Consider the following 27,908-nt stretch of genomic DNA (forward strand, 5'->3'; position numbering starts at 1 on the left):
GGCAAAGTCACCTCTCCAGAGAAGGAGTTCATGGCTTCTCTAGCCCATGGCCTAGGATCCCTCAAGCCATGAATGGGCCCAAGTCACAGCTCCAATAGGCTAGTAAGCCAAGGGAAAAAAAAAAAAAAAACTTCCAGCCTGCAAAAGCCTAAGAGCAAACACTCTTTCCACTCTTCCCTGAGGCAGACAAAGAAGCAACAGTTTCTCTTCAGGTAACAATGAAACCCTAAGAAGGGCTGGGCAGGAAGTAGCTCTGCAGGCAGCAGGTCTCTCCCCTAAGCTCTGTCCTCATTTCCCCAGCAAGGGCTGCACCTACTCAGACACAGAGAACAAGCACAGGAGTGTTCCTGTCTGGCCCACGCCACTTTTGGGAAAGGAAGTTGCTACTCAAGTGGCTGGAGAGCTGGGTATCCCACCTCTCCAATGAGCAAGAAAGACCTTGGAGCTGTGGGCAATGGAGTCACAAGCCACTTTTGACGCACACCAAGAAATCACCAGGATCAGGGCTGCATTGAAAGAAGATGGGAGGAGGTGGGGGAGAGGGGAAGGAGGGGCTAACATGTCTGCAAGAGTGGTCCACTGACAACTTGGTAGTGCACAAGACAGTAGAAAAGCAGATGAAGCAAAGTGAGGAGAGGGACAAGTCCTCATTGTATCCAGACCATGGAGCCCCTGGGATTTTAAGAAGCCCAGTTCATGAAAAGGACTCCTCCCATCCCTTTCATGCCAGAATGCTTCTGGGGATTGTGACTAGGGGGATGGAAGATTTGGGCTCCATCTCTTTGGGAAGCTCCCTTTCCATCTTGGCCTAGGATTGAATTCGACAAGGAATCATGGGCTTGGCTGGAAGAAGGTGGCCATCGGGTAAGATGGGCAGCACAGGGCTTGGGCCTGTGGCCAAGAGTCTCTTTGTGAAGGGTTAGTGGATGCAGATGATAAAGAAAAGATGGTGGTCAGGTGAACCATGATGAGGGGAGAGAAAGTGGCAGGGATACAGACAGCTTCTTGGGGGCAAGTAGGTGGTACCAAGGGCAGAGCAACAGAGTGAAAAAAAAGGAGGAAATCTTCCTGGGGATATTTACTCTCTCTCTTTTTTTTTTTTTAAATTTTATTTTATTTAATAATAACTTTGTATTGACAGAATCCATGCCAGGATAATTTTTACACGACATTGGGATATTTACTCTCAAAGACAGATGAGGTCTGGCCTTCCTGGCTGAGCTAGAGACCTTTGGCTGGGGAGCTAATCCTCTCCAACCTTCCTATTAGTTGCAGGCCCTGTCCTCAATCCTGCCCAATCCAAGAGGGAAAGCCCCACCTGGCAGGGCCAAAGCAGTACAAAGACAAAGAGAAGAGCCTCCCTGCCTGGGGTGGGATGCAAGAATGCAGTCAAAGAATCCTTTGGGACCAGGTGTCAATGTGCATCATAAGGTGCTAAGTATCCAAACCAGCTCTTCCTCCAAAGGAAACAAAGGGGAGGGCTAGAGCAGGGGAAGAGACTCGGGACACAGGACACTAGGAACTGTACAGTTTGCTGAACCCAAAGACCCAAGCTTTGGGGATGAAACTCATTCATTGACAAAAACTGCTGGGAAACATGGAACACAGGAAGGCAGAATGAAGGCGTAGACCAGCCTCTCTCACCACATGCCAAGAGAAGATGGATCCATCATTTACAACTAAAAGCTGACATCTCCAATCCATGCTAGAGCTGGTTGATCTATGGATCGGGAAATGACTGAGTACCCAACAGGATCCAGGGAGCATGTAGACATGCAAGAGGGAGCATTTGGATTAGGTGACATTCAAAGGGATTTGCCCAAACAAAACCAAATCCGCACTAGTTGGAACAAAACACACAAGTGAAGGTGGGACTGGGCATATACCTCAGCCCCTATTTCTCCAATAGACAGAGAAATGGGTTGTCATTCCCCAACTGACCAATGGTCAAACGATAAGAAGAAGCAGTTTTGAGATAAAGAAATGCAAGGAGGCTCATGTCTTATGCCAAAATGCTCTAAGTCATCCTGGATCAGACAAGTGCAAGTCTAGAGCTCCCACCTCAGACCTATCAGATTGGTCCTTGGGAAGAAAAAAGGAAAACAATAGCTTCTGGAGAACCCTGGGAAAACTGAGACATGGATACATGTTGAGTGAAGCTGTGAATTGATCCACACATTTAGGAAAGACATTTAAAACTATGCCCAACAACCCTTTTTGAAGTGGCTAGAAAGTGGAAACTGAATGGATGCCCATCAATTGGAGAATGGTTGAATAAGTGATGGAATGTGAATGTTATGGAATACTATGGTTCTGTAAGAAAGGACCAGCAGGATCATTTCAGAGAGGCCAGAACAGACTTACAGGAACTGATGCTGAGTGAAGTGAGCAGGACCAGGACATCATTATACATGGCAACAACAATTCTGATGGACTTGGCTCTTTCTGTTACTGTTTGCTTGCATTTTTGTTTTCCTTCTCAGGTTTTTTTCTTTCTAAATCCAAATTTTCTTGTGCAGCAAAATAAGTGTATAAATATGTATACATATGTTGGATTTAATATATACTATAACATATCTAACAAGTATTGGACTACCTGCCAGCTAGGGGATGGGGTGGAAGGAAGGAGGGGAAAAGTTAGAACAGAAGGTTTTGCAAGGGTCAATGTTGAAAAACTACGCATGCATATGTTTTGTAAATAAAAAGCCATCACAATAATAAAAACTAAAATAAAAAAAAAAAAAACTATGCCTAAATGGCCATGGAACTCAGAATACACTTTGAGGTGTCAGAACCATGATTTGGTCTATAATCCAAAGAGATGTCAGAAAGAACCTCTCAGTACCCAGCATTTGTAGGAGCTGTTTGTGGTGCGGCTCAGAATGAGGAATGAAGGGAATGTACCTCATTGGGGACCAGCTCAACAAGTGGTGCCATTCCATTAGGGGGAACTCTCAGTGTGCTCTGAGACATAACCAGCAGGATGATTTCAGAACAACCTGGAAACATGGACAACAACTGATGCAGACACAGGCCCAGAACCAGAGAACATTCTCGACAGTAACAGTGGAACTGTGGTTTGAACAACTGGAAATGACTTCCCTGATCTCAGCAACACCATGATTTTAGAGACTCCCAAAGGACCCATGATGTAGCAGACTCTCCACAACCAGAGAAAGAAATGCAGGCATCAGAATAATGAACAAGCATATGATTGGAAGTTCCCTCCCTCCCTCCCTTCCTTCCTTCTTTTCTTCCTCCCTTCCTCCCTCTCTCTCTTCCTTCCTTCCTTCTTTCCTTCCTTCCTCCCTCCTCTCTTCCTTCCTCTCTCCCTCCCTCCCTCTGTTCCTTCCTTCCTTCCTTCCTTCCTTCCTTCCTTCCTTCCTTCCTTCCTTTCTCTTCTTTGTGCTTCTATCTTTTTTCTTGCCTTCTTTCTCTCATTCATCCTCTTTCCTTCTTTCTATTTCATTCTCTTTCTTTCTGTCCTTTCTTGTTCAAGGACTTTTTCCGCACAATTATGGATATCGAAACGTGTTGTATATTTATATATGCTTATGCTACAATAAACTGTTCTGTGAGGTCAGAGAGAAATAATGGCAGAAGAGACTTGAAAACTCAAAACTTCAAGCAGGAAATGTCAGCCATAGTTTTACATGTAATTGAGGGAAAACCAACATCATTTTACAAATAGCCACAGTGAATACCATCCCTTGCTAGCCCCCCCGTTAGGACCAGGAGGCTCCATGACCCAAAGTGGGTGGGTTCCTAGTCTTCAGGGCCCTGCGCAATTGTTTTTAATTCAATGATAAAAGTCCTCTCCCTCCCTACAGATTTTTCCTCATATCAAAGTTTGAGTGAGCTTTTCCCTGCCTTACCCCAACCTCCATGAGTGCCAGGAGTCAAGGACACAAAGCTCCCCATCTTTGCTCCTAATTCCACAAGAGGTGCAGCCCCCTGGCCCGTGATCCCAGATCCCTCACCAGTTTCCCCCTCCTGCTGTTCTCTTTTGTAGGAAATGGGGCAATCCAGGATCCATCTCTGCACAGGAAGGCAGCAATGAGCCCCAAGTCTCATGGATGGACTCCCAGGAATCTGCCTCCCCTGTCCTTGGTCTCCTCAGGAGGCTGCTCCCCAGCCCAGCTCCTTCATCTCTGCTGGATCAAGCACTCTGCCTAGCTGGCCATTTGGTCTGGGCCTCCTTCTCCCTCCCTCCCTTCTCTGGGCACCCACTCCCTGGTCCCCTCTCACCTGACACAGCACAGGACCATGGTCCCTGGAGCCCACCTGTGGTCTTGCCCCCTTCATCCTTGGGCCATGGCTCCTTTGCCTTGTCTGCAGCAGCTTTCTCAGCCCTGCCTTGGGCCTGACTCCTCCCTCAGCCTGTTGCCTTGGGCACGGCCATGGGGCTTAGGAGCCCACCACCTTCTGCCAGGCACGTGCCTGCTGGCACCTGCTCCCAGATCTCCAGGAAGCTCCTGCTTTTGCCCTGGGCTCTCGCCATCTCCTTGTCAGCTGAGGCTGATCTTGGGGAGCCTGGAGGCTTCTACCCTGAGCTGCCAGAGCCCCAGGTCCCTGTGACCAGGGCCAAACAAGCCGCCTGGTGCTTCCAGGTGAGTCATGGCCACAAGGCCTTCTCCCAAACAAACCAAAGCCTGACCCAGAGGCAGCCAGGGGGCCAGTGTCCAACAACAGCCCAGGGAGCCAGGGGGCCTGCTCCTGCTTCTGCAGGGTGTCTGCCAGAGGGGCTATGGGCACATGCCCAGGCCTGCCCCCGGGACTGCACCACAGTATAAAAGCTGGGAGCTGAGAGGGGCTTCCACAACCCACTGACTCCTCTCTCTCTTGAGACCTTCCTCCCCTGTGGACACCAATCTCTTCCAATCTCTCAGCATCATGAGCTGCTGTGGCTGTTCAGGAGGCTGTGGCTCCAGCTGTGGGGGCTGTGGCTCCAGCTGCTGTGTGCCCGTCTGCTGCTGCAAACCTGTGTGCTGCTGTGTGCCAGCCTGCTCCTGCTCTAGCTGTGGTGGAGGCTGCAAGGGAGGCTGTGGCTCCAGCTGTGGAGGCTGCAAGGGAGGCTGTGGCTCCAGCTGTGGAGGCTGCAAGGGAGGCTGTGGCTCCAGCTGTGGAGGCTGCAAAGGCGGCTGTGGCTCCAGCTGTGGGGGCTGCAAGGGAGTCTGTGGCTCCAGCTGTGGGGGCTGCAAGGGAGGCTGTGGCTCCAGCTGTGGAAGCTGTAAGGAAGGCTGTGGCTCCAGCTGTGGAGGCTGCAAGGGAGGCTGTGGCTCCAGCTGTGGGGGCTGCAAGGGAGGCTGTGGCTCCAGCTGTGGAGGCTGTAAGGGAGGCTGTGGCTCCAGCTGTGGGTGCTGCAAGGGAGGCTGTGGCTCTTGCTGTGGGGGCTGCTGTCAGTCCAGCTGCTGCAAACCTTGCTGCTGCCAGTCCAGCTGCTGCAAGCCTGTCTGCTGTTGTGTGCCTGCTTGCTGCTGCTCCAGCTGTGGTGGAGGCTGTGGGGGTTGTTGCCAGTCCAGCTGCTGTAAGCCCTGCTGCTGCCAGTCCAGCTGCTGCAAGCCCTGCTGCTGCCAGTCCAGCTGCTGCAAGCCCTGCTGCTGCCAGTCCAGCTGCTGCAAGCCCTGCTGCTGCCAGTCCAGCTGCTGTGCTCCCGTTTGCTGCCAGTGTAAGATCTGAGGCTCACTTCATTCACTCCCCATTTGAGGAAAACTTGCTCCTCCTCAGCAAGACCTCTCCTCCACTCCCATCTCCCATCCCCAGCTCCTGTCTCAGCATCCTTGATGATGACCCAGGCCCCAGGATCATCAGGGAATCCTGAGCCTCGGATTTCCTCATCTTCTTTCTTAGCCAGGAAACAGCAGTCACTGCTGTGACAACTCCCATCCTCTCATCCTTCACACACTTCACACACTTACCTACTCTGCCAAGGGAACATCATCTTGCCAAGAACACCCGGCAAAGGGCTGCCCAGCACACCATGCAGACCCCCAGAGGAACCTCTGGTAATCTCCAAGGATCATCTGCCCTGCCCCCAGATGCGAGGCCAACATGGGGGATTGCTGAGCTGCCTCCCAATTGCCTTTATTCGCGGACTCCCCAACTCACTCCTCCAAAAGGTCTCTTTGCTTATCTTGGCTACCCTGAGCTGTCCCTGAAAACCTAGATAATCATTTGTTTCAATAAAAGCTACTCATAATCATGAAAATGTCTTGCTTTCCTTCACAAACCTTTTAGGGTGATTTGCCACCTGTGCCCTGAGCACTGTCAGCCCTTTTCATAAGTAGGTGAGTTCGGGGGCTCTTGGGCCCTTGGCCTGCCCAATTGGGAGATCTGGGGACATTGGCCTCGAACTGGTTTATTTGCGAGATTCCCTTAACCTCAATCAACACTGAGTGACTTCTTTGGGGGGAGGGGTGGGGCTGATCTCCATTCCAAAAGCTCCCTCAATATCCTCGTCCAGTCAGCCTGGGCTTCGGAAGGATGCATGTAGAGGAATGGCCGCCCCATTCTTCAGCTGACTCCAAATGCCCTTGCATTCCCTAAACAGACCCAGCCCCTGGCCAACCACACAGGAGCCATGCTCCCTAAATCTGTAAGCTGTACACTTGAGTATTAGCACCTCAGGGAGGCCTGTGCTTTCTACTGATCTCTGCTGAACTGGATCTGCTTACACCCATTCAGGTGTTGACTCTCCATGTGTTATGAAACAGTTCTGACTGAGACTCTCTTCCAGGTGACCAATTGTGCTGCCCTCCTTGATGTCCTCAGAAAACAGGTGTACCAATCATGTTGGGGGTAAATGCACATATTGTGTGTTATACAAGAAAAGGACACACACAGAGAAACAGAAACTGAGAGACAGAGACTGACCCAGAAGGACAGAGAGAGACAGCAAATTAGTTTGGGGTTTTGCATCTCACTAAATTATTTCCTCAAGAAGATGATCATTATGGTAGTGATAACAAAACCTGGGAGGGATAAGACTGGTAGAGAAAAGTATTGAAAACCTTCAGGAAGCAACCATCAAAAATCAAGTGGAAATAAAATGGAAACCAAAAGAAGCAGTCATTCTTTCATAAATATGCACTGACCCCTGTTTGCAGAATGGATGAACAGTTTCTTGAACACTTTTTCCATGATCTGGAAAGATAGAAAATCCCTTTGCATCAACTATCAGGGGCTTCTTGAAAACCCAGGGGCTTCATGGTCTGGATACAATGAGGTCTTCCTCATCTCATCTCTGTCTGGCCCATGTCAATTTGGGGAAAGGAAGTTGCCACTCATGTGACTGGAGAACTTGATCTCCCACCTCTCCAATAAGCAAGAGAGACCTTGGAGCTGTAGGCAATGGAGTCACAAGCCACCTTTGAAGAACACCAAACGATCACCATCATCAGGGAAAATTTGAAAGAAGATGGGAGGAGATGGGAGAGGGGGGAGAAGAGGCTATCATGTCTGCAAGAGTGAGCCACCCAACAATCTGGTAGTGCACAAAACAGTAGAAAAGCAGATGAAGCAAAGAGATGAGATGGGCAAGACCTCAATGTATTCAGACATTGGAGCCCTTGGGATTTTAAAAAGCCCAGTTCATGTAAAAAGGACTCCTGCCATCCCTTTCATGCCATAAAGCTTCTGAGGATTGTGGCTGGAGGGAGAGAAAGAAACAATTTTGGCTCCATTTCTTTGGGAAGCACCTGTTCCAGGTTGGCTTAAACATGAATTTGACGAGGAGCTATGGGGCTTGGCAAGGAGAGTGCCCATGGGGTAAGATGGGATACATGAGGCTTGTGGCCTAGGTCTTCTTGTGAAGCGTTAGTGGTTGCAAATAGTAAGGCAAAGCAGGTGGTCATATGAGTCATGATGAGGGGAGACAAAAGTGCTAGCAGCACAGACAGCTTCTTGGAACATGTAGATGGTGCCAAGGGCAGAGCATTTGATAAAAAGACACAGGCCCAGAAACAGAGAATATTTTCTTTTCTTTTTTTTTTAAATAACTTTTTACTGACAGAACCCATGCCAGGGTAATTTTTTTTTTTACAACATTATCCCTTGCACTTGCTTCTGTTCTGATTTTTGCCCTCCCTCCCTCCACCCTCTCCCCTAGATGGCAAGCAGTCCTATATATGTTAAATATGTTGCAGTATATCCTAGATATAATTATATGTTTGCAGAAGTGAACAGTTCTCTTATTGCACAGGGAGAATTGGATTGAGAAGGTAAAAATAACCCAGGAAGAAAAACAAAAATGCAAATCGTTTACATTCATTTCCCAGTGTCCTTTCTTTGGGTCATTTCTTACACAACAATAATATTCCATAACGTTAATATACCACAATTTACCCAATTATTTTCCAATTGATGGGCATCCATTCATTTTCCAGCTTCTAGCCACTACAAACAGGGCTGCCACAAACATTTTGGCGCATACAGGTTCCTTTCCCTTCTTGAAAAGTATCTCTTTGGGGTATAAGCCCAGTAGAAACACTGCTGGATCAAAGGGGATGCACAGTTTGATAACTTTTGGGGCATAATTCCAGATTGCTCACCAGAGAATATTTTCAACAATAATAGCAGAACTGTGGGTTGAACAACTGAGAATGATTTCCCTATTTTCAGTAACCCAATGATTTTGGAGAATCACAAAGGATTCTTGATGTAGCAGACTCTCCACCCCAGAGAAAGAATTTCAAGCATCTCAATAATGATCAAAGTATATGATTCGAACTTCCCTCCCTCCCTTTCTTCCTTCCTTCTTCCATTGTTCCTTCCTTCCTCCCTTCCTTCCTTCCTGCTTCCCTCCCTTCCTCTCTCTCTCTCTCTCTGACTCTCTTCCTTCCTTCCTTCCTTCCTTCTTTCTTTTTTCTTTCCTTCCTCTACTTTATGCTTCCTTTTTTCTGTTTTTTTTTTTAATAACTCTTTATTGACAGAACCCATGCCAGGGTAATTTTTTTTACAACATTATCCCTTGCACTCACTTCTGTTCCGATTTTCCCCCTCCCTCCCTCCCTCCACCCCCTCTCCCAGATGGCACAGTCCTATACATGTTAAATAGGTCACAGTCTATCTTAGATACAGAAGTTAGAAATAACCCGGGAAGAAAAACCAAAATGCAAACAGTTTACATTCATTTCCCAGTGTTCTTTCTTTGGGTGTAGCTGCTTCTGTCCATCATTGATCAATTGAAACTGAGTTAGATCTCTCTGTCAAAGATGTCCACTTCCATCAGAATACATTCTCATACGATATCATTGTTGAAGTATATAATGATCTCCTGGTTCTGCTCATTTCACTTAACATCAGTTCATGTAAGTCTCTCCAAGCCTCTCTGTACATCCTGCTGGTCATTTCTTACAGAACAATAATATTCCATAACGTTCATATACCACAATTTACCCAACTATTTTCCAATTGATGGGCATCCATTCATTTTCCAGCTTCTAGCCACTACAAACAGAGCTGCCACAAACATTTTGGCGCATACAGGTCCCTTTCCCTTCTTGAAAAGTATCTCTTTGGGGTGTAAGCCCAATAGTAGCACTGCTGGATCAAAGGGTAGGCATAGTTTGATAACTTTTTGGGCATAATTCCAGCTTGCTCTCCAGAATGGTTGGATTCATTCACAACTCCACCAACAATGCATCAGTGTCTGAGTTTTCCCGCATCCCCTCCAACATTCATCATTATTTCTTCCTGTCATCTTATATGCTTCCTTTTTTCTTGCCTTCTTTCTCTCTTTCATCCTCTTTCTGTTTTTTCTATCTCTTTCTCTCTATCCCTTTTTGTTCAAGAATTTTTTTTCCACACAAATAGGAATGTTGAAATGTGTTATATATTTATATATGCTTATGCTACAGCAAACTCTGTTCCTTTTCTGTGAGGTGAGAGGGAAATAAGGGCGGAAGAGACTTGAGAACTCAAAACGTCAAGCAGGAAATATCAGGCATGGTTCTACATGTAATTGAGGGAAAACCAATATTATTTTACAAATAGCCACAGTGAATACCGTCCCTTGCCAGCCACTGGATTAGAACCAGGGCACACCATGGCCCAAGGTGGGTGAGTTCCTGGTGTTCAGGGCCCTGCCCATTTCTTTCTTTATCAAAGGATAAAAGTCCTCTACCTTCCTACAGATTTTTCTTCACGTCAAGGTCTGGGTGAGCCTTTCCTGCTTTGTACCCCAATCTCTATAGTACCTGGACTCATGCACACAATGCTCCCCATCTTTGTTCCTAATTCCATCTGAAGTGCAGGCCCCACTTCACTGACCCCTGATCCTTGACCTGTTTTCCCCTCCTGCTGTGCTCGTTTGCTTGGAAAGGGGCAAGCCAGGATCCATCTCCCCACAGGAAGACAGCAATGAGCCCCAAGTCTCATGGATGGATTCCCAGGAAACTGCCTCCCCTGGCCTTAGTCCCCTCAGGATCCTGCTCCCTAGCCCAGCTCCTTCATCTCTGCTGGGTCAGGCACTCTTTGCCCAGCTGGCCCTTTGGGCTGGGCCCCCTTTTCCCTCCCTCCCTTCTCTGGGCAGCCACTCCCTGGTCCCCTCTCACCTGACACAGCACAGGACCATGGTCCCTGGAGCCCTCCTGTGGTCTTGCCCCCTTCATCCTTGGGTCATAGTTCCTTTGCCTTGTCTGCAGCAGCTTTCTCAGCCCTGCCTTGAGCCTGACTCCTCCCTCAGCCTGTTGCCTTAGGCATGGCCATGGGGCTCAGGAGCCCACCACCTTCTGCCAGGCACGTGCCTGCTGGCACCTGCTCCCAGATCTCCAGGAAGCTCCTGCTTCTTCCCTGGCTCTCGCCATCTCCTTGTCAGCTGGGGCTGATGTCGGGGAGTCTAGGAAAGAGAGGACTTTTATCCTTTGCCTTGACCTCCCAGAGCCCCAGGTCCCTGTGACCAGGGCCAAACAAGCCCGTTTGCCAATCTAGGCACCTGGTGCTTCCAGGTGAGTCATGGCCACAAGGCCTGCTCCCAAACAAACCAAAGGTTGACCCTGTAGCAGCCGGAGACCAGTGTCCAACAACAGCCCAGGGAGCCAGGGGGCCTGCTCCTGCTTCTGCAGGGTGTCTGCCAGAGAGGCTGTGGGCATGTGCCCAGGCCTGCCCCCGGGACTACTGCACCACAGTATAAAAGCTGAGAGCTGAGAGGGGCTTCCACAACCCACTGACTCCTCTCTCTCTTGAGACCTTCCTCCCCTGTGGACACCAATCTCTTCCAATCTCTCAACATCATGAGCTGCTGTGGCTGTTCAGGAGGCTGTGGTTCCAGCTGTGGGGGCTGTGGCTCCAGCTGCTGTGTGCCCGTCTGCTGCTGCAAACCTGTGTGCTGCTGTGTGCCAGCCTGCTCCTGCTCTAGCTGTGGTGGAGGCTGCAAGGGGGGTTGTGGCTCCAGCTGTGGGGCTGCTGTCAGTCCAGCTGCTGCAAGCCCTGCTGCTGCTAGTCCAACTGTTGCCAGTCCAGCTGCTGCAAGCCTGTCTGCTGCTGTGTGCCAGCCTGCTCCTGTTCCAGCTGTGATGGAGGCTGTGGGGGTTGTTGCCAATCCAGCTGCTGCAAACCCTGCTGCAGTCAATCCAGCTGCTGCAAGCCTGTCTGCTGCTGTGTGCCAGCCTGTTCCTGCTCCAGCTGTGGTGGAGGCTGTGGGGGTTGTTGCCAATCCAGCTGTTGCAAACCTTGCTGCAGCCAGTCCAGTTGCTGCAAGCCTGTCTGCTGCTGTGTGCCAGCCTGCTCCTGCTCCAGCTGTGGTGGAGGCTGTGGGGGTTGTTGCCAGTCCAGCTGCTGCAAGCCAGTCTGCTGCTGTGTGCCTGCTTGCTCCTGCTCCAGCTGTGGTGGAGGCTGTGGGGGTTGTTGCCAGTCCAGCTGCTGCAAGCCAGTCTGCTGCTGTGTGCCTGCTTGCTCCTGCTCCAGCTGTGGGGGAGGCTGTGGGGGTTGTTGCCAGTCCAGCTGCTGCAAGCCCTGCTGTAGTCAGTCCAGCTGCTGCAAGCCCTGCTGCTGCTAGTCCAACTGTTGTACCCTTTTTGCTACCAGTTTAGTATCTGCTGCTCACTCCATTCCCTTCCCTTCAACCTTAATTTAAAGCAGTCTGCCTTCAGTAAGTTCCCTCCTCCACTCCCAGCTGCCACCCACAGCTCCTATCTCAGCATCATTGCAGATTACCCAGGACCCAGGACTCAGGACCATTTAGGAACCCTGATTCTGGGATTTCCTGATCTCCTTAGCCTGGAAACCACTGAGTCACAGGACTGCTCCCTATCCCCTTCTCTCCAACCTCCTTGCCAAAAGGGACATCACCCTGCCAAGAACATCTGGCAAAGGGCTGCCCAGTATACCATGCAGACCCCCAGTGGAACCTCTGGATCATCTCCAAAGGATCATCTGCCCTGCTCCCAGATGTGAGGCCATCACTGCTGATTGCTGAGCTGCCTCTCAACAGTCTTCATTCCTGGATGCCCCAACTCTCTCCTCCAAAGGGTCTTGTTGCTTATCTTGGGCTCCTTTGACTATCCCTGGAAACCAGGGAAATCATTTTGTTTCAATAAAACCCTTAACACTGAAAATATCTTTCTTTCCTTCACAAATTTCTTGGGGAGATCTGTTTTCTGTGCCTGATCACTTAGCCCTTTTCACAGACAGGTGCATTCAGGGTTCTTGAGCTCTGGGTCTGGCCCATTGTTAGATTGGGGACTTTGGCCCAGAACTGATCCCTTTGCGATGTTATTCTTGCCTTTGATCAACACTGAGTGACTTCTCTGGGGGGTGATCTCAATTCCGAGAACTCAAGCTTTTAGAGCCCATTCTGGGCACACAGCACACTTTGACTGCCAATGGAGCTGGGCCTCCATTTTCCAAGGGAAACACTCAATGTCTAGGGCTTAAGTGATAGTCCCATTATCTCCTGCCTGCCCTTCTCCAGTCAGACTGGGCTTCAGAAGGATGCATGTAGAGGAATGGCCGCCCCATTCACCAGCTGACTCCAAATGCTCTCGCATTCCCTGAACAGACCTAGCCCCTGACCAATCACACAGGAGCCATGCTCCCTCCACCTTGAAGCAGGGAGACACAGATTTCTACTGATCTCTACTGAACTGGAGCTACTTACATCCATTTGGGTGTTGGTTCTGCATGTGTTGGGGAATGGTCTGACTGAGACTCTCTTCCAGGTGATTAATTGTGCTACCCTCATTTCAGTTCTCAGAAACCAGAAAAAAAAAAAACAGAAAAATCTATCATGTTGGGGGAAATGCACATATTGTGAGTTTGACAAGAAAAAGGACACACAGATAACCACAGAAACACAGATACACACACAGTGTGTGAGTGACACAGACTGACACAGAGGGACAGAGAGAGACAAAGAGTTAGTTGGGGGTTTGCATTTCAGCAAATTGTTTCATCAGAGAAGATTACTGTTATGGTAGTGATAACAAAACCTGGGAGGGATAAGACAGAAAAGTATTGAAAAACTCCAGGAAGGAACCATCCAAAAACCAGCAGAAATAAAATGGAAACCCAAAGAAGCAGGCAGTCTTTCATAAATATGCCATGACCCCATTTTGCAGAATTCTTTGAGCATTTTGTCCATGGTCTGGAAAGACAGAAAATCTCTTTGCATCAACTATCAGTTGGGCAGAGAAGCCCCACTGAGAATATATGGTTATACAGAGAAGAATGGCCTTAGCTAAGAGATCTTGCCTGCTTCTGCAGTTTGGTAGAGCCCCTAAAAGGGAAGGAAAACAAGCTCTTTTCCGGAATGTTTTTGACAGACCCCCCCACCTCAGACCAAGTGCCAGCACCATTGGGAATGGGGAAAGCCTCATGACTTCCCTATCAGCGGTGGGCCTGTGGGCCTATGCCTCTGCTCTCCTAGGGCAGGTGTCTTAGAAAGGCTAGGTATAGCAACCATAAAAGGGAAAGCAAGGGAGGGAAGAAGAAAGGAAAGGGGAGGCAAAGTCACTCTCCAGAGAAGGAGTTCATGGCTTCTCTAGCCCATGGCCTAGGATCCCTCAAGCCATGAATGGGCCCAAGTCACAGCTCCAATAGGCTAGTAGACCAATCGAAAAAAAAAAAAACTTCCAGCCTGCAAAAGCCTAAGAGCAAACACTCTTTCCACTCTTCCCTGAGGCAGACAAAGAAGCAACAGTTTCTCTTCAAGTAACAATGAAACCCCAAGAAGGGCTGGGCAGCAAGTAGCTCTTCAGGCAGCAGGTCTCTCCCCTAAGCTCTGTTCTCATTTCCCCAGCAAGGGCTGCACCCACTCAGACACAGAGAACAAGCACAGGAGTGTTCCTGTCTGGCCCACGCCACTTTTGGGAAAGGAAGTTGCTACTCAAGTGGCTGGAGAGCTGGGTATCCCACCTCTCCAATGAGCAAGAAAGACCTTGGAGCTGTGGGCAATGGAGTCACAAGCCACCTTTGAAGCATACCAAGAAATCATCAGGATCAGGGCTGTATTGAAAGAAGATGGGAGGAGGTGGGGGAGAGGGGAAGGAGGGGCTATCATGTCTGCAAGAGTGGTCCACTGACAACCTGGTAGTGCACAAGACAGTAGAAAAGCAGATGAAGCAAAGTGAGGAGAGGGACAAGTCCTCATTGTATCCAGACCATGGAGCCCCTGGGATTTTAAGAAGCCCAGTTCATGAAAAGGACTCCTCCCATCCCTTTCATGCAGAACGCTTCTGGGGATTGTGACTAGGGGGATGGAAGATTTGGGCTCCATCTCTTTGGGAAGCTCCCTTTCCATCTTGGCCTAGGATTGAATTTGACAAGGAACCATGGGCTTGGCTGGAAGAAGGTGGCCATCGGGTAAGATGGGCAGTAGGGCTTGGGCCTGTGGCCAAGGGTCTCTTTGTGAAGGGTTAGTGGATGCAGATGATAAAGCAAAGATGGTGGTCATGTGAGCCATGATGAGGGGAGAGAAAGTGGCAGGGATACAGACAGCTTCTTGGGGGCAAGTAGATGGTGCCAAGGGCAGAGCAACAGAGTGAAAAAAAAGGAGGAAATCTTCCTGGAGTTATTTACTCTCAAAGACAGATGAGGTCTGGCCTTCCTGGCTGGACCTTTGGGGAGCTAATCCTCTCCAACCTTCCTATTAGTTGCAGGCCCTGTCCTCAATCCTGCCCAATCCAAGAGGGAAAGCCCCACCTGCAGGGCCAAAGCAGCACAAAGAACAAAGAGAAGAGCCTCCCTGCCTGGAGTGGGATGCAAGAATGAAGTCAAAGAATCCTTTGGGACCAGGTGTCAATGTGCATCATAAGGTGCTAAGTATCCAAACCAGCTCTTCCTCCAAAGGAAACAAAGGAGAGGGCTAGAGCAGGGGAAGAGACTCGGGACACAGGACACTAGGAACTGTACAGTTTGCTGAACCCAAAGACCCAAGCTTTGGGGATGAAACTCATTCCTTGACAAAAACTGCTGGGAAACATGGAACACAGGAAGGCAGAATGAAGGCGTAGACCAGCCTCTCTCACCACATGCCAAGAGAAGATGGATCCATCATTTAGACCTAAAAGCTGATATCTCCAATCCATGCTAGAGCTGGCTGATCTATGGATCGGGATATGACTGAATACCCAACAGGATCCAGGGAGCATGCAGACATGCAAGAGGGAGCATTCGGATTAGGTGACATTCAAAGGGATTTGCCCAAAGAAAACCAAATCCGCACTAGTTGGAACAAAACACACAAGTGAAGGTGGGACTGGGCATATACCTCAGCCCCTATTTCTCCAATAGACAGAGAAATGAGTTGTCATTCCCCAACTGACCAATGGTCAAACGATAAGAAGAAGCAGTTTTGAGATAAAGAAATGCAAGGAGGCTCATGTCTTATGCCAAAATGCTCTAAGTCATCCTGGATCAGACAAGTGCAAGTCTAGAGCTCCCACCTCAGACATATCAGATTGGTCCTTGGGAAGAAAAAAGGAAAACAATAGCTTCTGGAGGAACCCTGGGAAAACTGAGACATGGATACATGTTGAGTGAAGCTGTGAATTGATCCACACATTTAGGAAAGACATTTAAATCTATGCCCAACAACCCTTTTTGAAGTGGCTAGAAAGTGGAAACTGAATGGATGCCCATCAATTGGAGAATGGTTGAATAAGTGATGGAATGTGAATGTTATGGAATACTATGGTTCTGTAAGAAAGGACCAGCAGGATCATTTCAGAGAGGCCAGAACAGACTTACAGGAACCGATGCTGAGTGAAGTGAGCAGGACCAGGACATCATTATACATGGCAACAACAATTCTGATGGACTTGGCTCTTTCTGTTACTGTTTGCTTGTATTTTTGTTTTCCTCCTCAGTTTTTTTTTCTTTCTAAATCCAAATTTTCTTGTGCAGCAAAATAACTGTATAAATATGTATACATATGTTGGATTTAATATATATTATAACATATCTAACAAGTATTGGACTTCCTGCCAGCTAGGGAATGGGGTGGAAGGAAGGAGGGGAAAAGTTAGAACAGAAGGTTTTGCAAGGGTCAATGTTGAAAAACTACGCATGCATATGTTTTGTAAATAAAAAGCCATCACAATAATAAAAACTAAAATAAAAAAATAAAAAAACTATGCCTAAATGGCCATGGAACTCAGAATACACTTTGAGGTGTCAGAACCATGATTTGGTCTATAATCCAAAGAGATGTCAGAAAGAACCTCTCAGTACCCAGCATTTGTAGGAGCTGTTTGTGGAGAGCTCAGAATGAGGAATGAAGGGAATGCACCTCATTGGGGACCAGCTCAACAAGCGGTGCCATTCCATTAGGGGGAACTCTCAGTGTGCTCTGAGACATAACCAGCAGGATGATTTCAGAACAGCCTGGAAACATGGACAACAACTGATGCAGACACAGGCCCAGAACCAGAGAACATTCTCGACAGTAACAGTGGAACTGTGGTTTGAACAACTGGAAATGACTTCCCTGATCTCAGCAACACCATGATTTTAGAGACTCCCAAAGGACCCATGATGTAGCAGACTCTCCACAACCAGAGAAAGAAATGCAGACATCAGAATAATGAACAAGCATATGATTGGAAGTTCCCTCCCTCCCTCCTTTCCTTCCTTCCTTCCTTCTTCCTTCCTTCCTCCCTGCTCTCTTCCTTCCTCTCTCCCTCCCTCCTTTCCTTCCTTCCTCCCTCCCTCTCTCTCTTCCTTCCTCTCTCCCTCCCTCCTTCCCTCCCTCCCTCCCTCCCTCCCTCTATCCCTTCCTTCCTTCCTCCTTCCTTCCTTCCTTCCTTCCTTCCTTCCTTCCTTCCTTCTTCCTTCCTTCCTTCCTTCCTTCCTTCCTTCCTTCTTTCCTTCCTTCCTTCCTTCCTCTTCTTTGTGCTTCTCTCTTTTTTCTTGCCTTCTTTCTCTCATTCATCCTCTTTCCTTCTTTCTATTTCATTCTCTTTCTTTTTGTCCTTTCTTGTTCAAGGACTTTTTCCACACAATTATGGATATCGAAACGTGTTGTATATTTATATATGCTTATGCTACAATAAACTGTTCTGTGAGGTCAGAGAGAAATAATGGCAGAAGAGACTTGAAAACTCAAAACTTCAAGCAGGAAATGTCAGGCATGGTTTTACATGTAATTGAGGGAAAACCAACATCATTTTACAAATAGCCACAGTGAATACCATCCCTTGCTAGCCCCCCCGTTAGGACCAGGGGGCTCCATGACCCAAAGTGGGTGGGTTCCTAGTCTTCAGGGCCCTGCGCAATTGTTTTTAATTCAATGATAAAAGTCCTCTACCTTCCTACAGATTTTTCTTCACGTCAAGGTCTGGGTGAGCCTTTCCTGCTTTGTACCCCAGTCTCTATAGTACCTGGACTCATGCACACGATGCTCCCCATCTTTGTTCCTAATTCCATCTGAAGTGCAGCCTCCACCTCACTGACCCCTGATCCTTGACCTGTTTTCCCCTCCTGCTGTGATCGTTTGCTTGGAAAGGGGCAAGCCAGGATCCATCTCCCCACAGGAAGACAGCAATGAGCCCCAAGTCTCATGGATGGATTCCCAGGAAACTGCCTCCCCTGGCCTTAGTCCCCTCAGGATCCTGCTCCCCAGCCCAGCTCCTTCATTTCTGCTTGATCAGGCACTCTTTGCCCAGCTGGCCCTTTGGGCTGGGCCTCCTTCTCCCTCCCTCCCTTCTCTGGGCAGCCACTCCCTGGTCCCCTCTCACCTGACACAGCACAGGACCATGGTCCCTGGAGCCCGCCTGTGGTCTTGCCCCCTTCATCCTTGGGCCATGGCTCCTTTGCCTTGTCTGCAGCAGCTTTCTCAGTCCTGCCTTGGGCCTGACTCCTCCCTCAGCCTGTTGCCTTGGGCAGGGCCATGGGGCTCAGGAGCCCACCACCTTCTGCCAGGCACATGCTTGCTGGCACCTGCTCCCAGATCTCCAGGAAGCTCCTGCTTCTTCCCTGGCTCTCACCATCTCCTTGTCAGCTGGGGCTGATGTCGGGGAGCCTGGAGGCTCCTGCCCTGAGCTCCCAGAGCCCTAGGTCCCTGTGACCAGGGCCAAACATGCCCATTTGCCAATTCAGGCGCCTGGTGCTTCCAGGTGAGTCATGGCCACAAGGCCTGCTCCCAAACAAACCAAAGGCTGACCCAGAGGCAGCCAGTGTCCAATAACAGCTCAGGGAGCCAGGGGGCCTGCTCCTGCTTCTGCAGGGGATCTGCCAGAGAGGCTGTGGGCACGTGCCCAGGCCTGCCCCCGGGACTGCACCACAGTATAAAAGCTGGGAGCAGAGAGGGGCTTCCACAACCCATTGACTCCTCTCTCTCTTGAGACTTTCCTCCCCTGTGGACACCAATCTCTTCCAATCTCTCAACATCATGAGCTGCTGTGGCTGTTCAGGAGGCTGTGGCTCCAGCTGTGAGGGCTGTGGCTCCAGCTGCTGTGTGCCCGTCTGCTGCTGCAAACCTGTGTGCTGCTGTGTGCCAGCCTGCTCCTGCTCTAGCTGTGGTGGAGGCTGCAAGGGGGGTTGTGGCTCCAGCTGTGGGGGCTGCTGTCAGTCCAGCTGCTGTAAGCCCTGCTGTAGTCAGTCCAGCTGTTGCAAGCCTGTCTGCTGCTGTGTGCCTGCTTGCTCCTGCTCCAGCTGTGGTGGAGGCTGTGGGGGTGGTTGCCAGTCCAGCTGCTGCAAACCCTGCTGCAGCCAGTCCAGCTGTTGCCAGTCCAGCTGCTGCAAGCCTGTCTGCTGCTGTGTGCCAGCCTGCTCCTGCTCCAGCTGTGGTGGAGGCTGTGGGGGTTGTTGCCAGTCCAGTTGCTGCAAGCCTGTCTGCTGCTGTGTGCCAGCCTGCTCCTGCTCCGGCTGTGGGGGTTGTTGCCAATCCAGCTGTTGCAAACCTTGCTGCAGCCAGTCCAGCTGTTGCCAGTCCAGCTGCTGCAAGCCAGTCTGCTGTTGTGTGCCTGCTTGCTCCTGCTCCAGCTGTGGGGGAGGCTGTGGGGGTTGTTGCCAGTCCAGCTGCTGCAAGCCCTGCTGTAGTCAGTCCAGCTGCTGCAAGCCCTGCTGCTGCTAGTCCAACTGTTGTATCCTTTTTGCTACCAGTTTAGTATCTGCTGCTCACTCCATTCCCTTCCCTTTGACCTTAATTTAAAGCAGTCTGCCTTCAGTAAGTTCCCTCCTCCACTCCCAGCTCCCACCCACAGCTCCTATCTCAGCATCATTGCAGATTACCCAGGACCCAGGACTCAGGACCATTTAGGAACCCTGATTCTGGGATTTCCTGATCTCCTTAGCCTGGAAACCACTGAGTCACAGGACTGCTCCCTATCCCCTTCTCTCCAACCTCCTTGCCAAAAGGGACATCACCCTGCCAAGAACATCTGGCAAAGGGCTGCCCAGTATACCATGCAGACCCCAGTGGAACCTCTGGATCATCTCCAAAGGATCATCTGCCTGCTCCCAGATGTGAGGCCATCACTGCTGATTGCTGAGCTGCCTCCCAACAGTCTTCATTCCTGGATGCCCCAACTCTCTCCTCCAAAGGGTCTTGTTGCTTATCTTGGGCTCCTTTGACTATCCCTGGAAACCAGGGAAATCATTTTGTTTCAATAAAACGTACCCTTAACACTGAAAATATCTTTCTTTCCTTCACAAATTTCTTGGGGAGATCTGTTTTCTGTGCCTGATCACTTAGCCCTTTTCACAGACAGGTACATTCAGGGTTCTTGAGCTCTGGGTCTGGCCCATTGTGAGATTGGTGACATTGGTCCAGAACTGATCCCTTTGCGATGTTATTCTTGCCTTTGATCAACACTGAGTGACTTCTCTGGGGGGTGATCTCAATTCCGAGAACTCAAGCTTTTAGAGCACATTCTGGGCACACAGCACACTTTGACTGCCAATGGAGCTGGGCTTCCATTTTCCAAGGGAAACACTCAATGTCTAGGGCTTAAGTGATAGCCCCATTATCTCCTGCCTGCCCTTCTCCAGTCAGACTGGGCTTCAGAAGGATGCATGTAGAGGAATGGCCGCCCCATTCATCAGCTGACTCCAAATGCTCTCGCATTCCCTGAACAGACCTAGCCCCTGACCAATCACACAGGAGCCATGCTCCCTCCACCTTGAAGCAGGGAGACAGAGATTTCTACTGATCTCTACTGAACTGGAGCTACTTACATCCATTTGGGTGTTGGCTCTGCATGTGTTGGGGAATGGTCTGACTGAGACTCTCTTCCAGGTGATTAATTGTGCTACCCTCATTTCAGTTCTCAGAAACCAGAAAAAAAAACAGAAAAATCTCTCATGTTGGGGGAAATACACATATTGTGAGTTCGACAAGAAAAAGGACACACAGATAACCACAGAAACACAGATACGCACACAGTGTGTGAGTGACACAGACTGACACAGAGGGACAGAGAGAGACAAAGAGTTAGTTGGGGGTTTGCATTTCAGCAAATTGTTTCATCAGAGAAGATTACTGTTATGGTAGTGATAACAAAACCTGGGAGGGATAAGACAGAAAAGTATTGAAAAACTCCAGGAAGGAACCATCCAAAAACCAGCAGAAATAAAATGGAAACCCAAAGAAGCAGGCAGTCTTTCATAAATATGCCATGACCCCATTTTGCAGAATTCCTTGAGCATTTTGTCTGTGGTCTGGAAAGATAGAAAATCTCTTTGCATCAACTATCAGTTGGGCAGAGAAGCCCCACTGAGAATATATGGTTATACAGAGAAGAATGGCCTTAGCTAAGAGATCCTGCCTGCTTCTGCAGTTTGGTAGAGCCCCTAAAAGGGAAGGAAAACAAGCTCTTTTCCGGAATGTTTTTGACAGACCCCCCCACCTCAGACCAAGTGCCAGCACCATTGGGAATGGGGAAAGCCTCATGACTTCCCTATCAGCAGTGGGCTGTGGGCCTGTGCCTCTGCTCTCCTAGGGCAGGTGTCTTAGAAAGGCTAGGTAGAGCAACCAGAAAAGGGAAAGCAAGGAAAGGAAGAAGAAAGGAAAGGGGAGGCAAAGTCACCTCTCCAGAGAAGGAGTTCATGGCTTCTCTAGCCCATGGCCTAGGATCCCTCAAGCCATGAATGGGTTCAAGTCACAGCTCCAATAGGCTAGTAAGCCAAGGGAAAAAAAAACAAAACAAAAAACTTCCAGCCTGCAAAAGCCTAAGAGCAAACACTCTTTCCACTCTTCCCTGAGGCAGACAAAGAAGCAACAGTTTCTCTTCAGGTAACAATGAAACCCCAAGAAGGGCTGGGCAGCAAGTAGCTCTGCAGGCAGCAGGTCTCTCCTCTAAGCTCTGTTCTCATTTCCCCAGCAAGGGCTGCACCTACTCAGACACAGAGAACAAGCACAGGAGTGTTCCTGTCTGGCCCACGCCACTTTTGGGAAAGGAAGTTGCTACTCAAGTGGCTGGAGAGCTGGGCATCCCACCTGTCCAATGAGCAAGAAAGACTTTGGAGCTGTGGGCAATGGAGTCACAAGCCACCTTTGAAGCATACCAAGAAATCACCAGGATCAGGGCTGCATTGAAAGAAGATGGGAGGAGGTGGGGGAGAGGGGAAGGAGGGGCTATCATGTCTGCAAGAGTGGTCCACTGACAACCTGGTAGTGCACAAGAAAGTAGAAAAGCAGATGAAGCAAAGTGAGGAGAGGGACAAGTCCTCATTGTATCCAGACCATGGAGCCCCTGGGATTTTAAGAAGCCCAGTTCATGAAAAGGACTCCTCCCATCCCTTTCATGCCAGAACGCTTCTGGGGATTGTGACTAGGGGGATGGAAGATTTGGGCTCCATCTCTTTGGGAAGCTCCTTTTCCATCTTGGCCTAGGATTGAATTTGACAAGGAACCATGGGCTTGGCTGGAAGAAGGTGGCCATCGGGTAAGATGGGCAGTAGGGCTTGGGCCTGTGGCCAAGGGTCTCTTTGTGAAGGTTTAGTGGATGCAGATGATAAAGCAAAGATGGTGGTCAGGTGAGCCATGATGAGGGGAGAGAAAGTGGCAGGGATACAGACAGCTTCTTGGGGGCAAGTAGATGGTGCCAAGGGCAGAGCAACAGAGTGAAAAAAAAGGAGGAAATCTTCCTGGGGATATTTACTCTCAAAGACAGGTGAGGTCTGGCCTTCCTGGCTGAGCTAGGGACCTTTGGCTGGGGAGCTAATCCTCTCCAACCTTCCTATTAGTTGCAGGCCCTGTCCTCAATCCTGCCCAATCCAAGAGGGAAAGCCCCACCTGGCAGGGCCAAAGCAGCACAAAGAACAAAGAGAAGAGCCTCCCTGCCTGGAGTGGGATGCAAGATTGCAGTCAAAGAATCCTTTGGGACCAGGTGTCAATGTGCATCATAAGGTGCTAAGTATCCAAACCAGCTCTTCCTCCAAAGGAAACAAAGGGGAGGGCTAGAGCAGGGGAAGAGACTCGGGACACAGGACACTAGGAACTGTACAGTTTGCTGAACCCAAAGACCCAAGCTTTGGGGATGAAACTCATTCCTTGACAAAAACTGCTGGGAAACATGGAACACAGGAAGGCAGAATGAAGGCGTAGATCAGCCTCTCTCACCACATGCCAAGAGAAGATGGATCCATCATTTAGACCTAAAAGCTGATATCTCCAATCCATGCTAGAGCTGGCTGATCTATGGATCGGGATATGACTGAATACCCAACAGGATCCAGGGAGCATGCAGACATGCAAGAGGGAGCATTCGGATTAGGTGACATTCAAAGGGATTTGCCCAAAGAAAACCAAATCCGCACTAGTTGGAACAAAACACACAAGTGAAGGTGGGACTGGGCATATACCTCAGCCCCTATTTCTCCAATAGACAGAGAAATGGGTTGTCATTCCCCAACTGACCAATGGTCAAACGATAAGAAGAAGCAGTTTTGAGATAAAGAAATGCAAGGAGGCTCATGTCTTATGCCAAAATGCTCTAAGTCAGCCTGGATCAGACAAGTGCAAGTCTAGAGCTCCCACCTCAGACATATCAGATTGGTCCTTGGGAAGAAAAAAGGAAAACAATAGCTTCTGGAGAACCCTGGGAAAACTGAGACATGGATACATGTTGAGTGAAGCTGTGAATTGATCCACACATTTAGGAAAGACATTTAAATCTATGCCCAACAACCCTTTTTGAAGTGGCTAGAAAGTGGAAACTGAATGGATGCCCATCAATTGGAGAATGGTTGAATAAGTGATGGAATGTGAATGTTATGGAATACTATGGTTCTGTAAGAAAGGACCAGCAGGATCATTTCAGAGAGGCCAGAACAGACTTACAGGAACTGATGCTGAGTGAAGTGAGCAGGACCAGGACATCATTATACATGGCAACAACAATTCTGATGGACTTGGCTCTTTCTGTTACTGTTTGCTTGTATTTTTGTTTTCCTCCTCAGTTTTTTTTTTCTTTCTAAATCCAAATTTTCTTGTGCAGCAAAATAAGTGTATAAATGTGTATACATATGTTGGATTTAACATATACTATAACATATCAAACAAGTATTGGACTACCTGCCAGCTAGGGAATGGGGTGGAAGGAAGGAGGGGAAAAGTTAGAACAGAAGGTTTTGCAAGGGTCAATGTTGAAAAACTACGCATGCATATGTTTTGTAAATAAAAAGCCATCACAATAATAAAAACTAAAATAAAAAAATAAAAAAACTATGCCTAAATGGCCATGGAACTCAGAATACACTTTGAGGTGTCAGAACCATGATTTGGTCTATAATCCAAAGAGATGTCAGAAAGAACCTCTCAGTACCCAGCATTTGTAGGAGCTGTTTGTGGTGCGGCTCAGAATGAGGAATGAAGGGAATGTACCTCATTGGGGACCAGCTCAACAAGTGGTGCCATTCCATTAGGGGGAACTCTCAGTGTGCTCTGAGACATAACCAGCAGGATGATTTCAGAACAACCTGGAAACATGGACAACAACTGATGCAGACACAGGCCCAGAACCAGAGAACATTCTCGACAGTAACAGTGGAACTGTGTGTTGAACAACTGGAAATGATTTCCCTGATCTCAGCAACACCATGATTTTAGAGACTCCCAAAGGACCCATGATGTAGCAGACTCTCCACAACCAGAGAAAGAAATGCAGGCATCAGAATAATGAACAAGCATATGATTGGAAGTTCCCTCCCTCCCTCCCTTCCTTCCTTCCTTTCTTCCTCCCTCCCTCTCCCTTTCCCTTCCTTCCTTCCTTCCTTCCTTCTTTCCTTCCTTCCTCCCTCCTTCCCTTCCTCCCTCCTCTCTTCCTTCCTCTCTCCCTCCCTCTCTTCCTCTCTCCTTCCCTCTCTCCCTCCCTCCCTCCATCCCTCTCTGTCTCCCTCCCTCCCTCCTTCCCTCCCTCCCTCTCTCCTTCCCTTCCTTTCTTCCTTCCTTCCTTCCTTCCTTCCTTCCTTCCTTCCTTCCTTCCTTCCTTCCTTCCTTCCTTCCTTTCTCTTCTTTGTGCTTCTCTCTTTTTTCTTGCCTTCTTTCTCTCATTCATCCTCTTTCCTTCTTTCTATTTCATTCTCTTTCTTTCTGTCCTTTCTTGTTCAGGAACTTTTTCCACACAATTATGGATATCGAAACGTGTTGTATATTTATATATGCTTATGCTACATTAAACTGTTCTGTGAGGGCAGAGAGAAATAATGGCAGAAGAGACTTGAAACCTCAAAACTTCAAGCAGGAAATGTCAGCCATAGTTTTACATGTAATTGAGGGAAAACCAACATCATTTTACAAATAGCCACAGTGAATACCATCCCTTGCTAGCCCCCCCCCCACGTTAGGACCAGGGGGCTCCATGACCCAAAGTGGGTGGGTTCCTAGTCTTCAGGGCCCTGCGCAATTGTTTTTAATTCAATGATAAAAGTCCTCTCCCTCCCTACAGATTTTCCCTCACATCAAAGTTTGAGTGAGCTTTTCCCTGCCTTACCCCAACCTCCATGAGTGCCAGGAGTCAAGGACACAAAGCTCCCCATCTTTGCTCCTAATTCCACAAGAGGTGCAGCCCCCTGGCCCGTGATCCCAGATCCCTCACCAGTTTCCCCCTCCTGCTGTTCTCTTTTGTAGGAAATGGGGCAATCCAGGATCCATCTCTGCACAGGAAGGCAGCAATGAGCCCCAAGTCTCATGGATGGACTCCCAGGAATCTGCCTCCCCTGGCCTTGGTCTCCTCAGGAGGCTGCTCCCCAGCCCAGTTCCTTCATCTCTGCTGGATCAAGCACTCTGCCTAGCTGGCCCTTTGGGCTGGACCTCCTTCTCCCTCCCTCCCTTCTCTGGGCAGCCACTGCCTGGTCCCCTCTCACCTGACACAGCACAGGACCATGGTCCCTGGAGCCCGCCTGTGGTCTTGCCCCCTTCATCCTTGGGCCATGGCTCCTTTGCCTTGTCTGCAGCAGCTTTCTCAGCCCTGCCTTGGGCCTGACTCCTCCCTCAGCCTGTTGCCTTGGGCACGGCCATGGGGCTTAGGAGCCCACCACCTTCTGCCAGGCACGTGCCTGCTGGCACCTGCTCCCAGATCTCCAGGAAGCTCCTGCTTTTGCCCTGGGCTCTCGCCATCTCCTTGTCAGCTGGGGCTGATGTCGGGGAGCCTGGAGGCTTCTATCCTGAGCTGCCAGAGCCCCAGGTCCCTGTGACCAGGGCCAAACAAGCCACCTGGTGCTTCCAGGTGAGTCATGGCCACAAGGCCTTCTCCCAAAAAAACCAAAGCCTGACCCAGAGGCAGCCAGGGGGCCAGTGTCCAACAACAGCCCAGGGAGCCAGGGGGCCTGCTCCTGCTTCTGCAGGGTGTCTGCCAGGGGGCTGTGGGCACGTGCCCAGGCCTGCCCCCGGGACTGCACCACAGTATAAAAGCTGGGAGCTGAGAGGGGCTTCCACCACCTACTGATTCCTCTCTCTTTAGACCTTTCTCCCCTGTGGACACCAATCTCTTCTAATCTCTCAACATCATGAGCTGCTGTGGCTGTTCAGGAGGCTGTGGCTCCAGCTGTGGGGGCTGTGGCTCTAGCTGTGGGGGCTGTGGCTCCAGCTGCTGTGTGCCCGTCTGCTGCTGCAAACCTGTGTGCTGCTGTGTGCCAGCCTGCTCCTGCTCTAGCTGTGGTGGAGGCTGCAAGGGAGGCTGTGGCTCTAGCTGTGGGGGCTGCAAAGGAGGCTGTGGTTCCAGCTGTGGGGGCTGCAAGGGAGGCTGTGGTTCCAGCTGTGGAAGCTGTAAGGGAGGCTGTGGCTCCAGCTGTGGGGGCTGTAAGGGAGGCTGTGGCTCCAGCTGTGGAGGCTGCAAAGGAGGCTGTGGCTCCAGCTGTGGGGGCTGCAAGGGAGGCTGTGGCTCCAGCTGTGGGGGCTGCAAGGGAGGCTGTGGCTCCAGCTGTGGAGGCTGCAAAGGAGGCTGTGGCTCCAGCTGTGGGTGCTGCAAGGGAGGCTGTGGCTCCAGCTGTGGGTGCTGCAAGGGAGGCTGTGGCTCTTGCTGTGGGGGCTGCTGTCAGTCCAGCTGCTGCAAACCTTGCTGCTGCCAGTCCAGCTGCTGCAAGCCTGTCTGCTGTTGTGTGCCTGCTTGCTGCTGCTCCAGCTGTGGTGGAGGCTGTGGGGGTTGTTGCCAGTCCAGCTGCTGTAAGCCCTGCTGCTGCCAGTCCAGCTGCTGCAAGCCCTGCTGCTGCCAGTCCAGTTGCTGCAAGCCCTGCTGCTGCCAGTCCAGCTGCTGCAAGCCCTGCTGCTGCCAGTCCAGCTGCTGTGCTCCCGTTTGCTGCCAGTGTAAGATCTGAGGCTCACTTCATTCACTCCCCATTTGAGGAAAACTTGCTCCTCCTCAGCAAGACCTCTCCTCCACTCCCATCTCCCATCCCCAGCTCCTGTCTCAGCATCCTTGATGATGACCCAGGCCCCAGGATCATCAGGGAATCCTGAGCCTCGGATTTCCTCATTTTCTTTCTTAGCCAGGAAACAGCAGTCACTGCTGTGACAACTCCCATCCTCTCATCCTTCACACACTTCACACACTTACCTACTCTGCCAAGGGAACATCACCTTGCCAAGAACACCCGGCAAAGGGCTGCCCAGCACACCATGCAGACCCCCAGCGGAACCTCTGGTAATCTCCAAGGATCATCTGCCCTGCCCCCAGATGCGAGGCCAACATGGGGGATTGCTGAGCTGCCTCCCAATTGCCTTTATTCGCGGACTCCCCAACTCACTCCTCCAAAAGGTCTCTTTGCTTATCTTGGCTACCCTGAGCTGTCCCTGAAAACCTAGATAATCATTTGTTTCAATAAAAGCTACTCATAATCATGAAAATGTCTTGCTTTCCTTCACAAACCTTTTAGGGTGATTTGCCACCTGTGCCCTGAGCACTGTCAGCCCTTTTCATAAGTAGGTGAGTTCGGGGGCTCTTGGGCCCTTGGCCTGCCCAATTGGGAGATCTGGGGACATTGGCCTCAAACTGGTTTATTTGCGAGATTCCCTTAACCTCAATCAACACTGA

At 49.8% G+C, this 27,908-nt stretch overlaps 1 protein-coding gene and 1 pseudogene across 2 annotated transcripts; both read left to right on the plus strand.

The window, feature by feature from the left end:
* The first annotated feature begins 4,893 nt into the window (after nt 1-4,893).
* On the plus strand, nt 4,894-12,556 carry LOC127541950 (keratin-associated protein 5-1-like; annotated as a pseudogene).
* Nucleotides 12,557-18,826: 6,270 nt separating this feature from the next.
* Nucleotides 18,827-27,696, plus strand: LOC127541938 (keratin-associated protein 5-6-like). Of its 2 annotated transcripts, none has more exons than XM_051967291.1 (3): nt 18,827-18,872; nt 26,411-26,689; nt 26,720-27,696. In XM_051967291.1, exons 1-3 carry the CDS (start codon nt 18,827-18,829, stop codon nt 27,190-27,192), a joined length of 798 nt encoding a protein of 265 aa, XP_051823251.1. In that variant the 3' UTR covers nt 27,193-27,696. The 2 variants fall into 2 exon arrangements, with proteins under 2 accessions (XP_051823251.1, XP_051823252.1); XM_051967292.1 differs by lacking the exon at nt 18,827-18,872 and having other exon boundaries at nt 26,386-26,536; nt 26,720-26,870; nt 27,066-27,696.
* Nucleotides 27,697-27,908: the final 212 nt, after the last annotated feature.

The sequence above is a fragment of the Antechinus flavipes genome, chromosome 6 (assembly GCF_016432865.1).
Source record: "Antechinus flavipes isolate AdamAnt ecotype Samford, QLD, Australia chromosome 6, AdamAnt_v2, whole genome shotgun sequence".
NCBI lineage: Eukaryota > Metazoa > Chordata > Mammalia > Dasyuromorphia > Dasyuridae > Antechinus > Antechinus flavipes.

Excerpts from the sequence above, each read along its gene's own strand:
- LOC127541938 (XM_051967291.1), top strand. The coding sequence starts at position 18,827 with ATGAGCTGCTGTGGCTGTTCAGGAGGCTGTGGCTCCAGCTGTGAGG. Across the intron at positions 18,873-26,410 it reads CTGTGGCTCCAGCTGTGAGG|GCTGTGGCTCCAGCTGTGGG; the intron begins GCTGTGGCTCCA and ends GCTGTTCAGGAG. Across the intron at positions 26,690-26,719 it reads TGGGGGCTGTAAGGGAGGCT|GCTGTGGCTCCAGCTGTGGG; the intron begins GTGGCTCCAGCT and ends GCTGCAAAGGAG.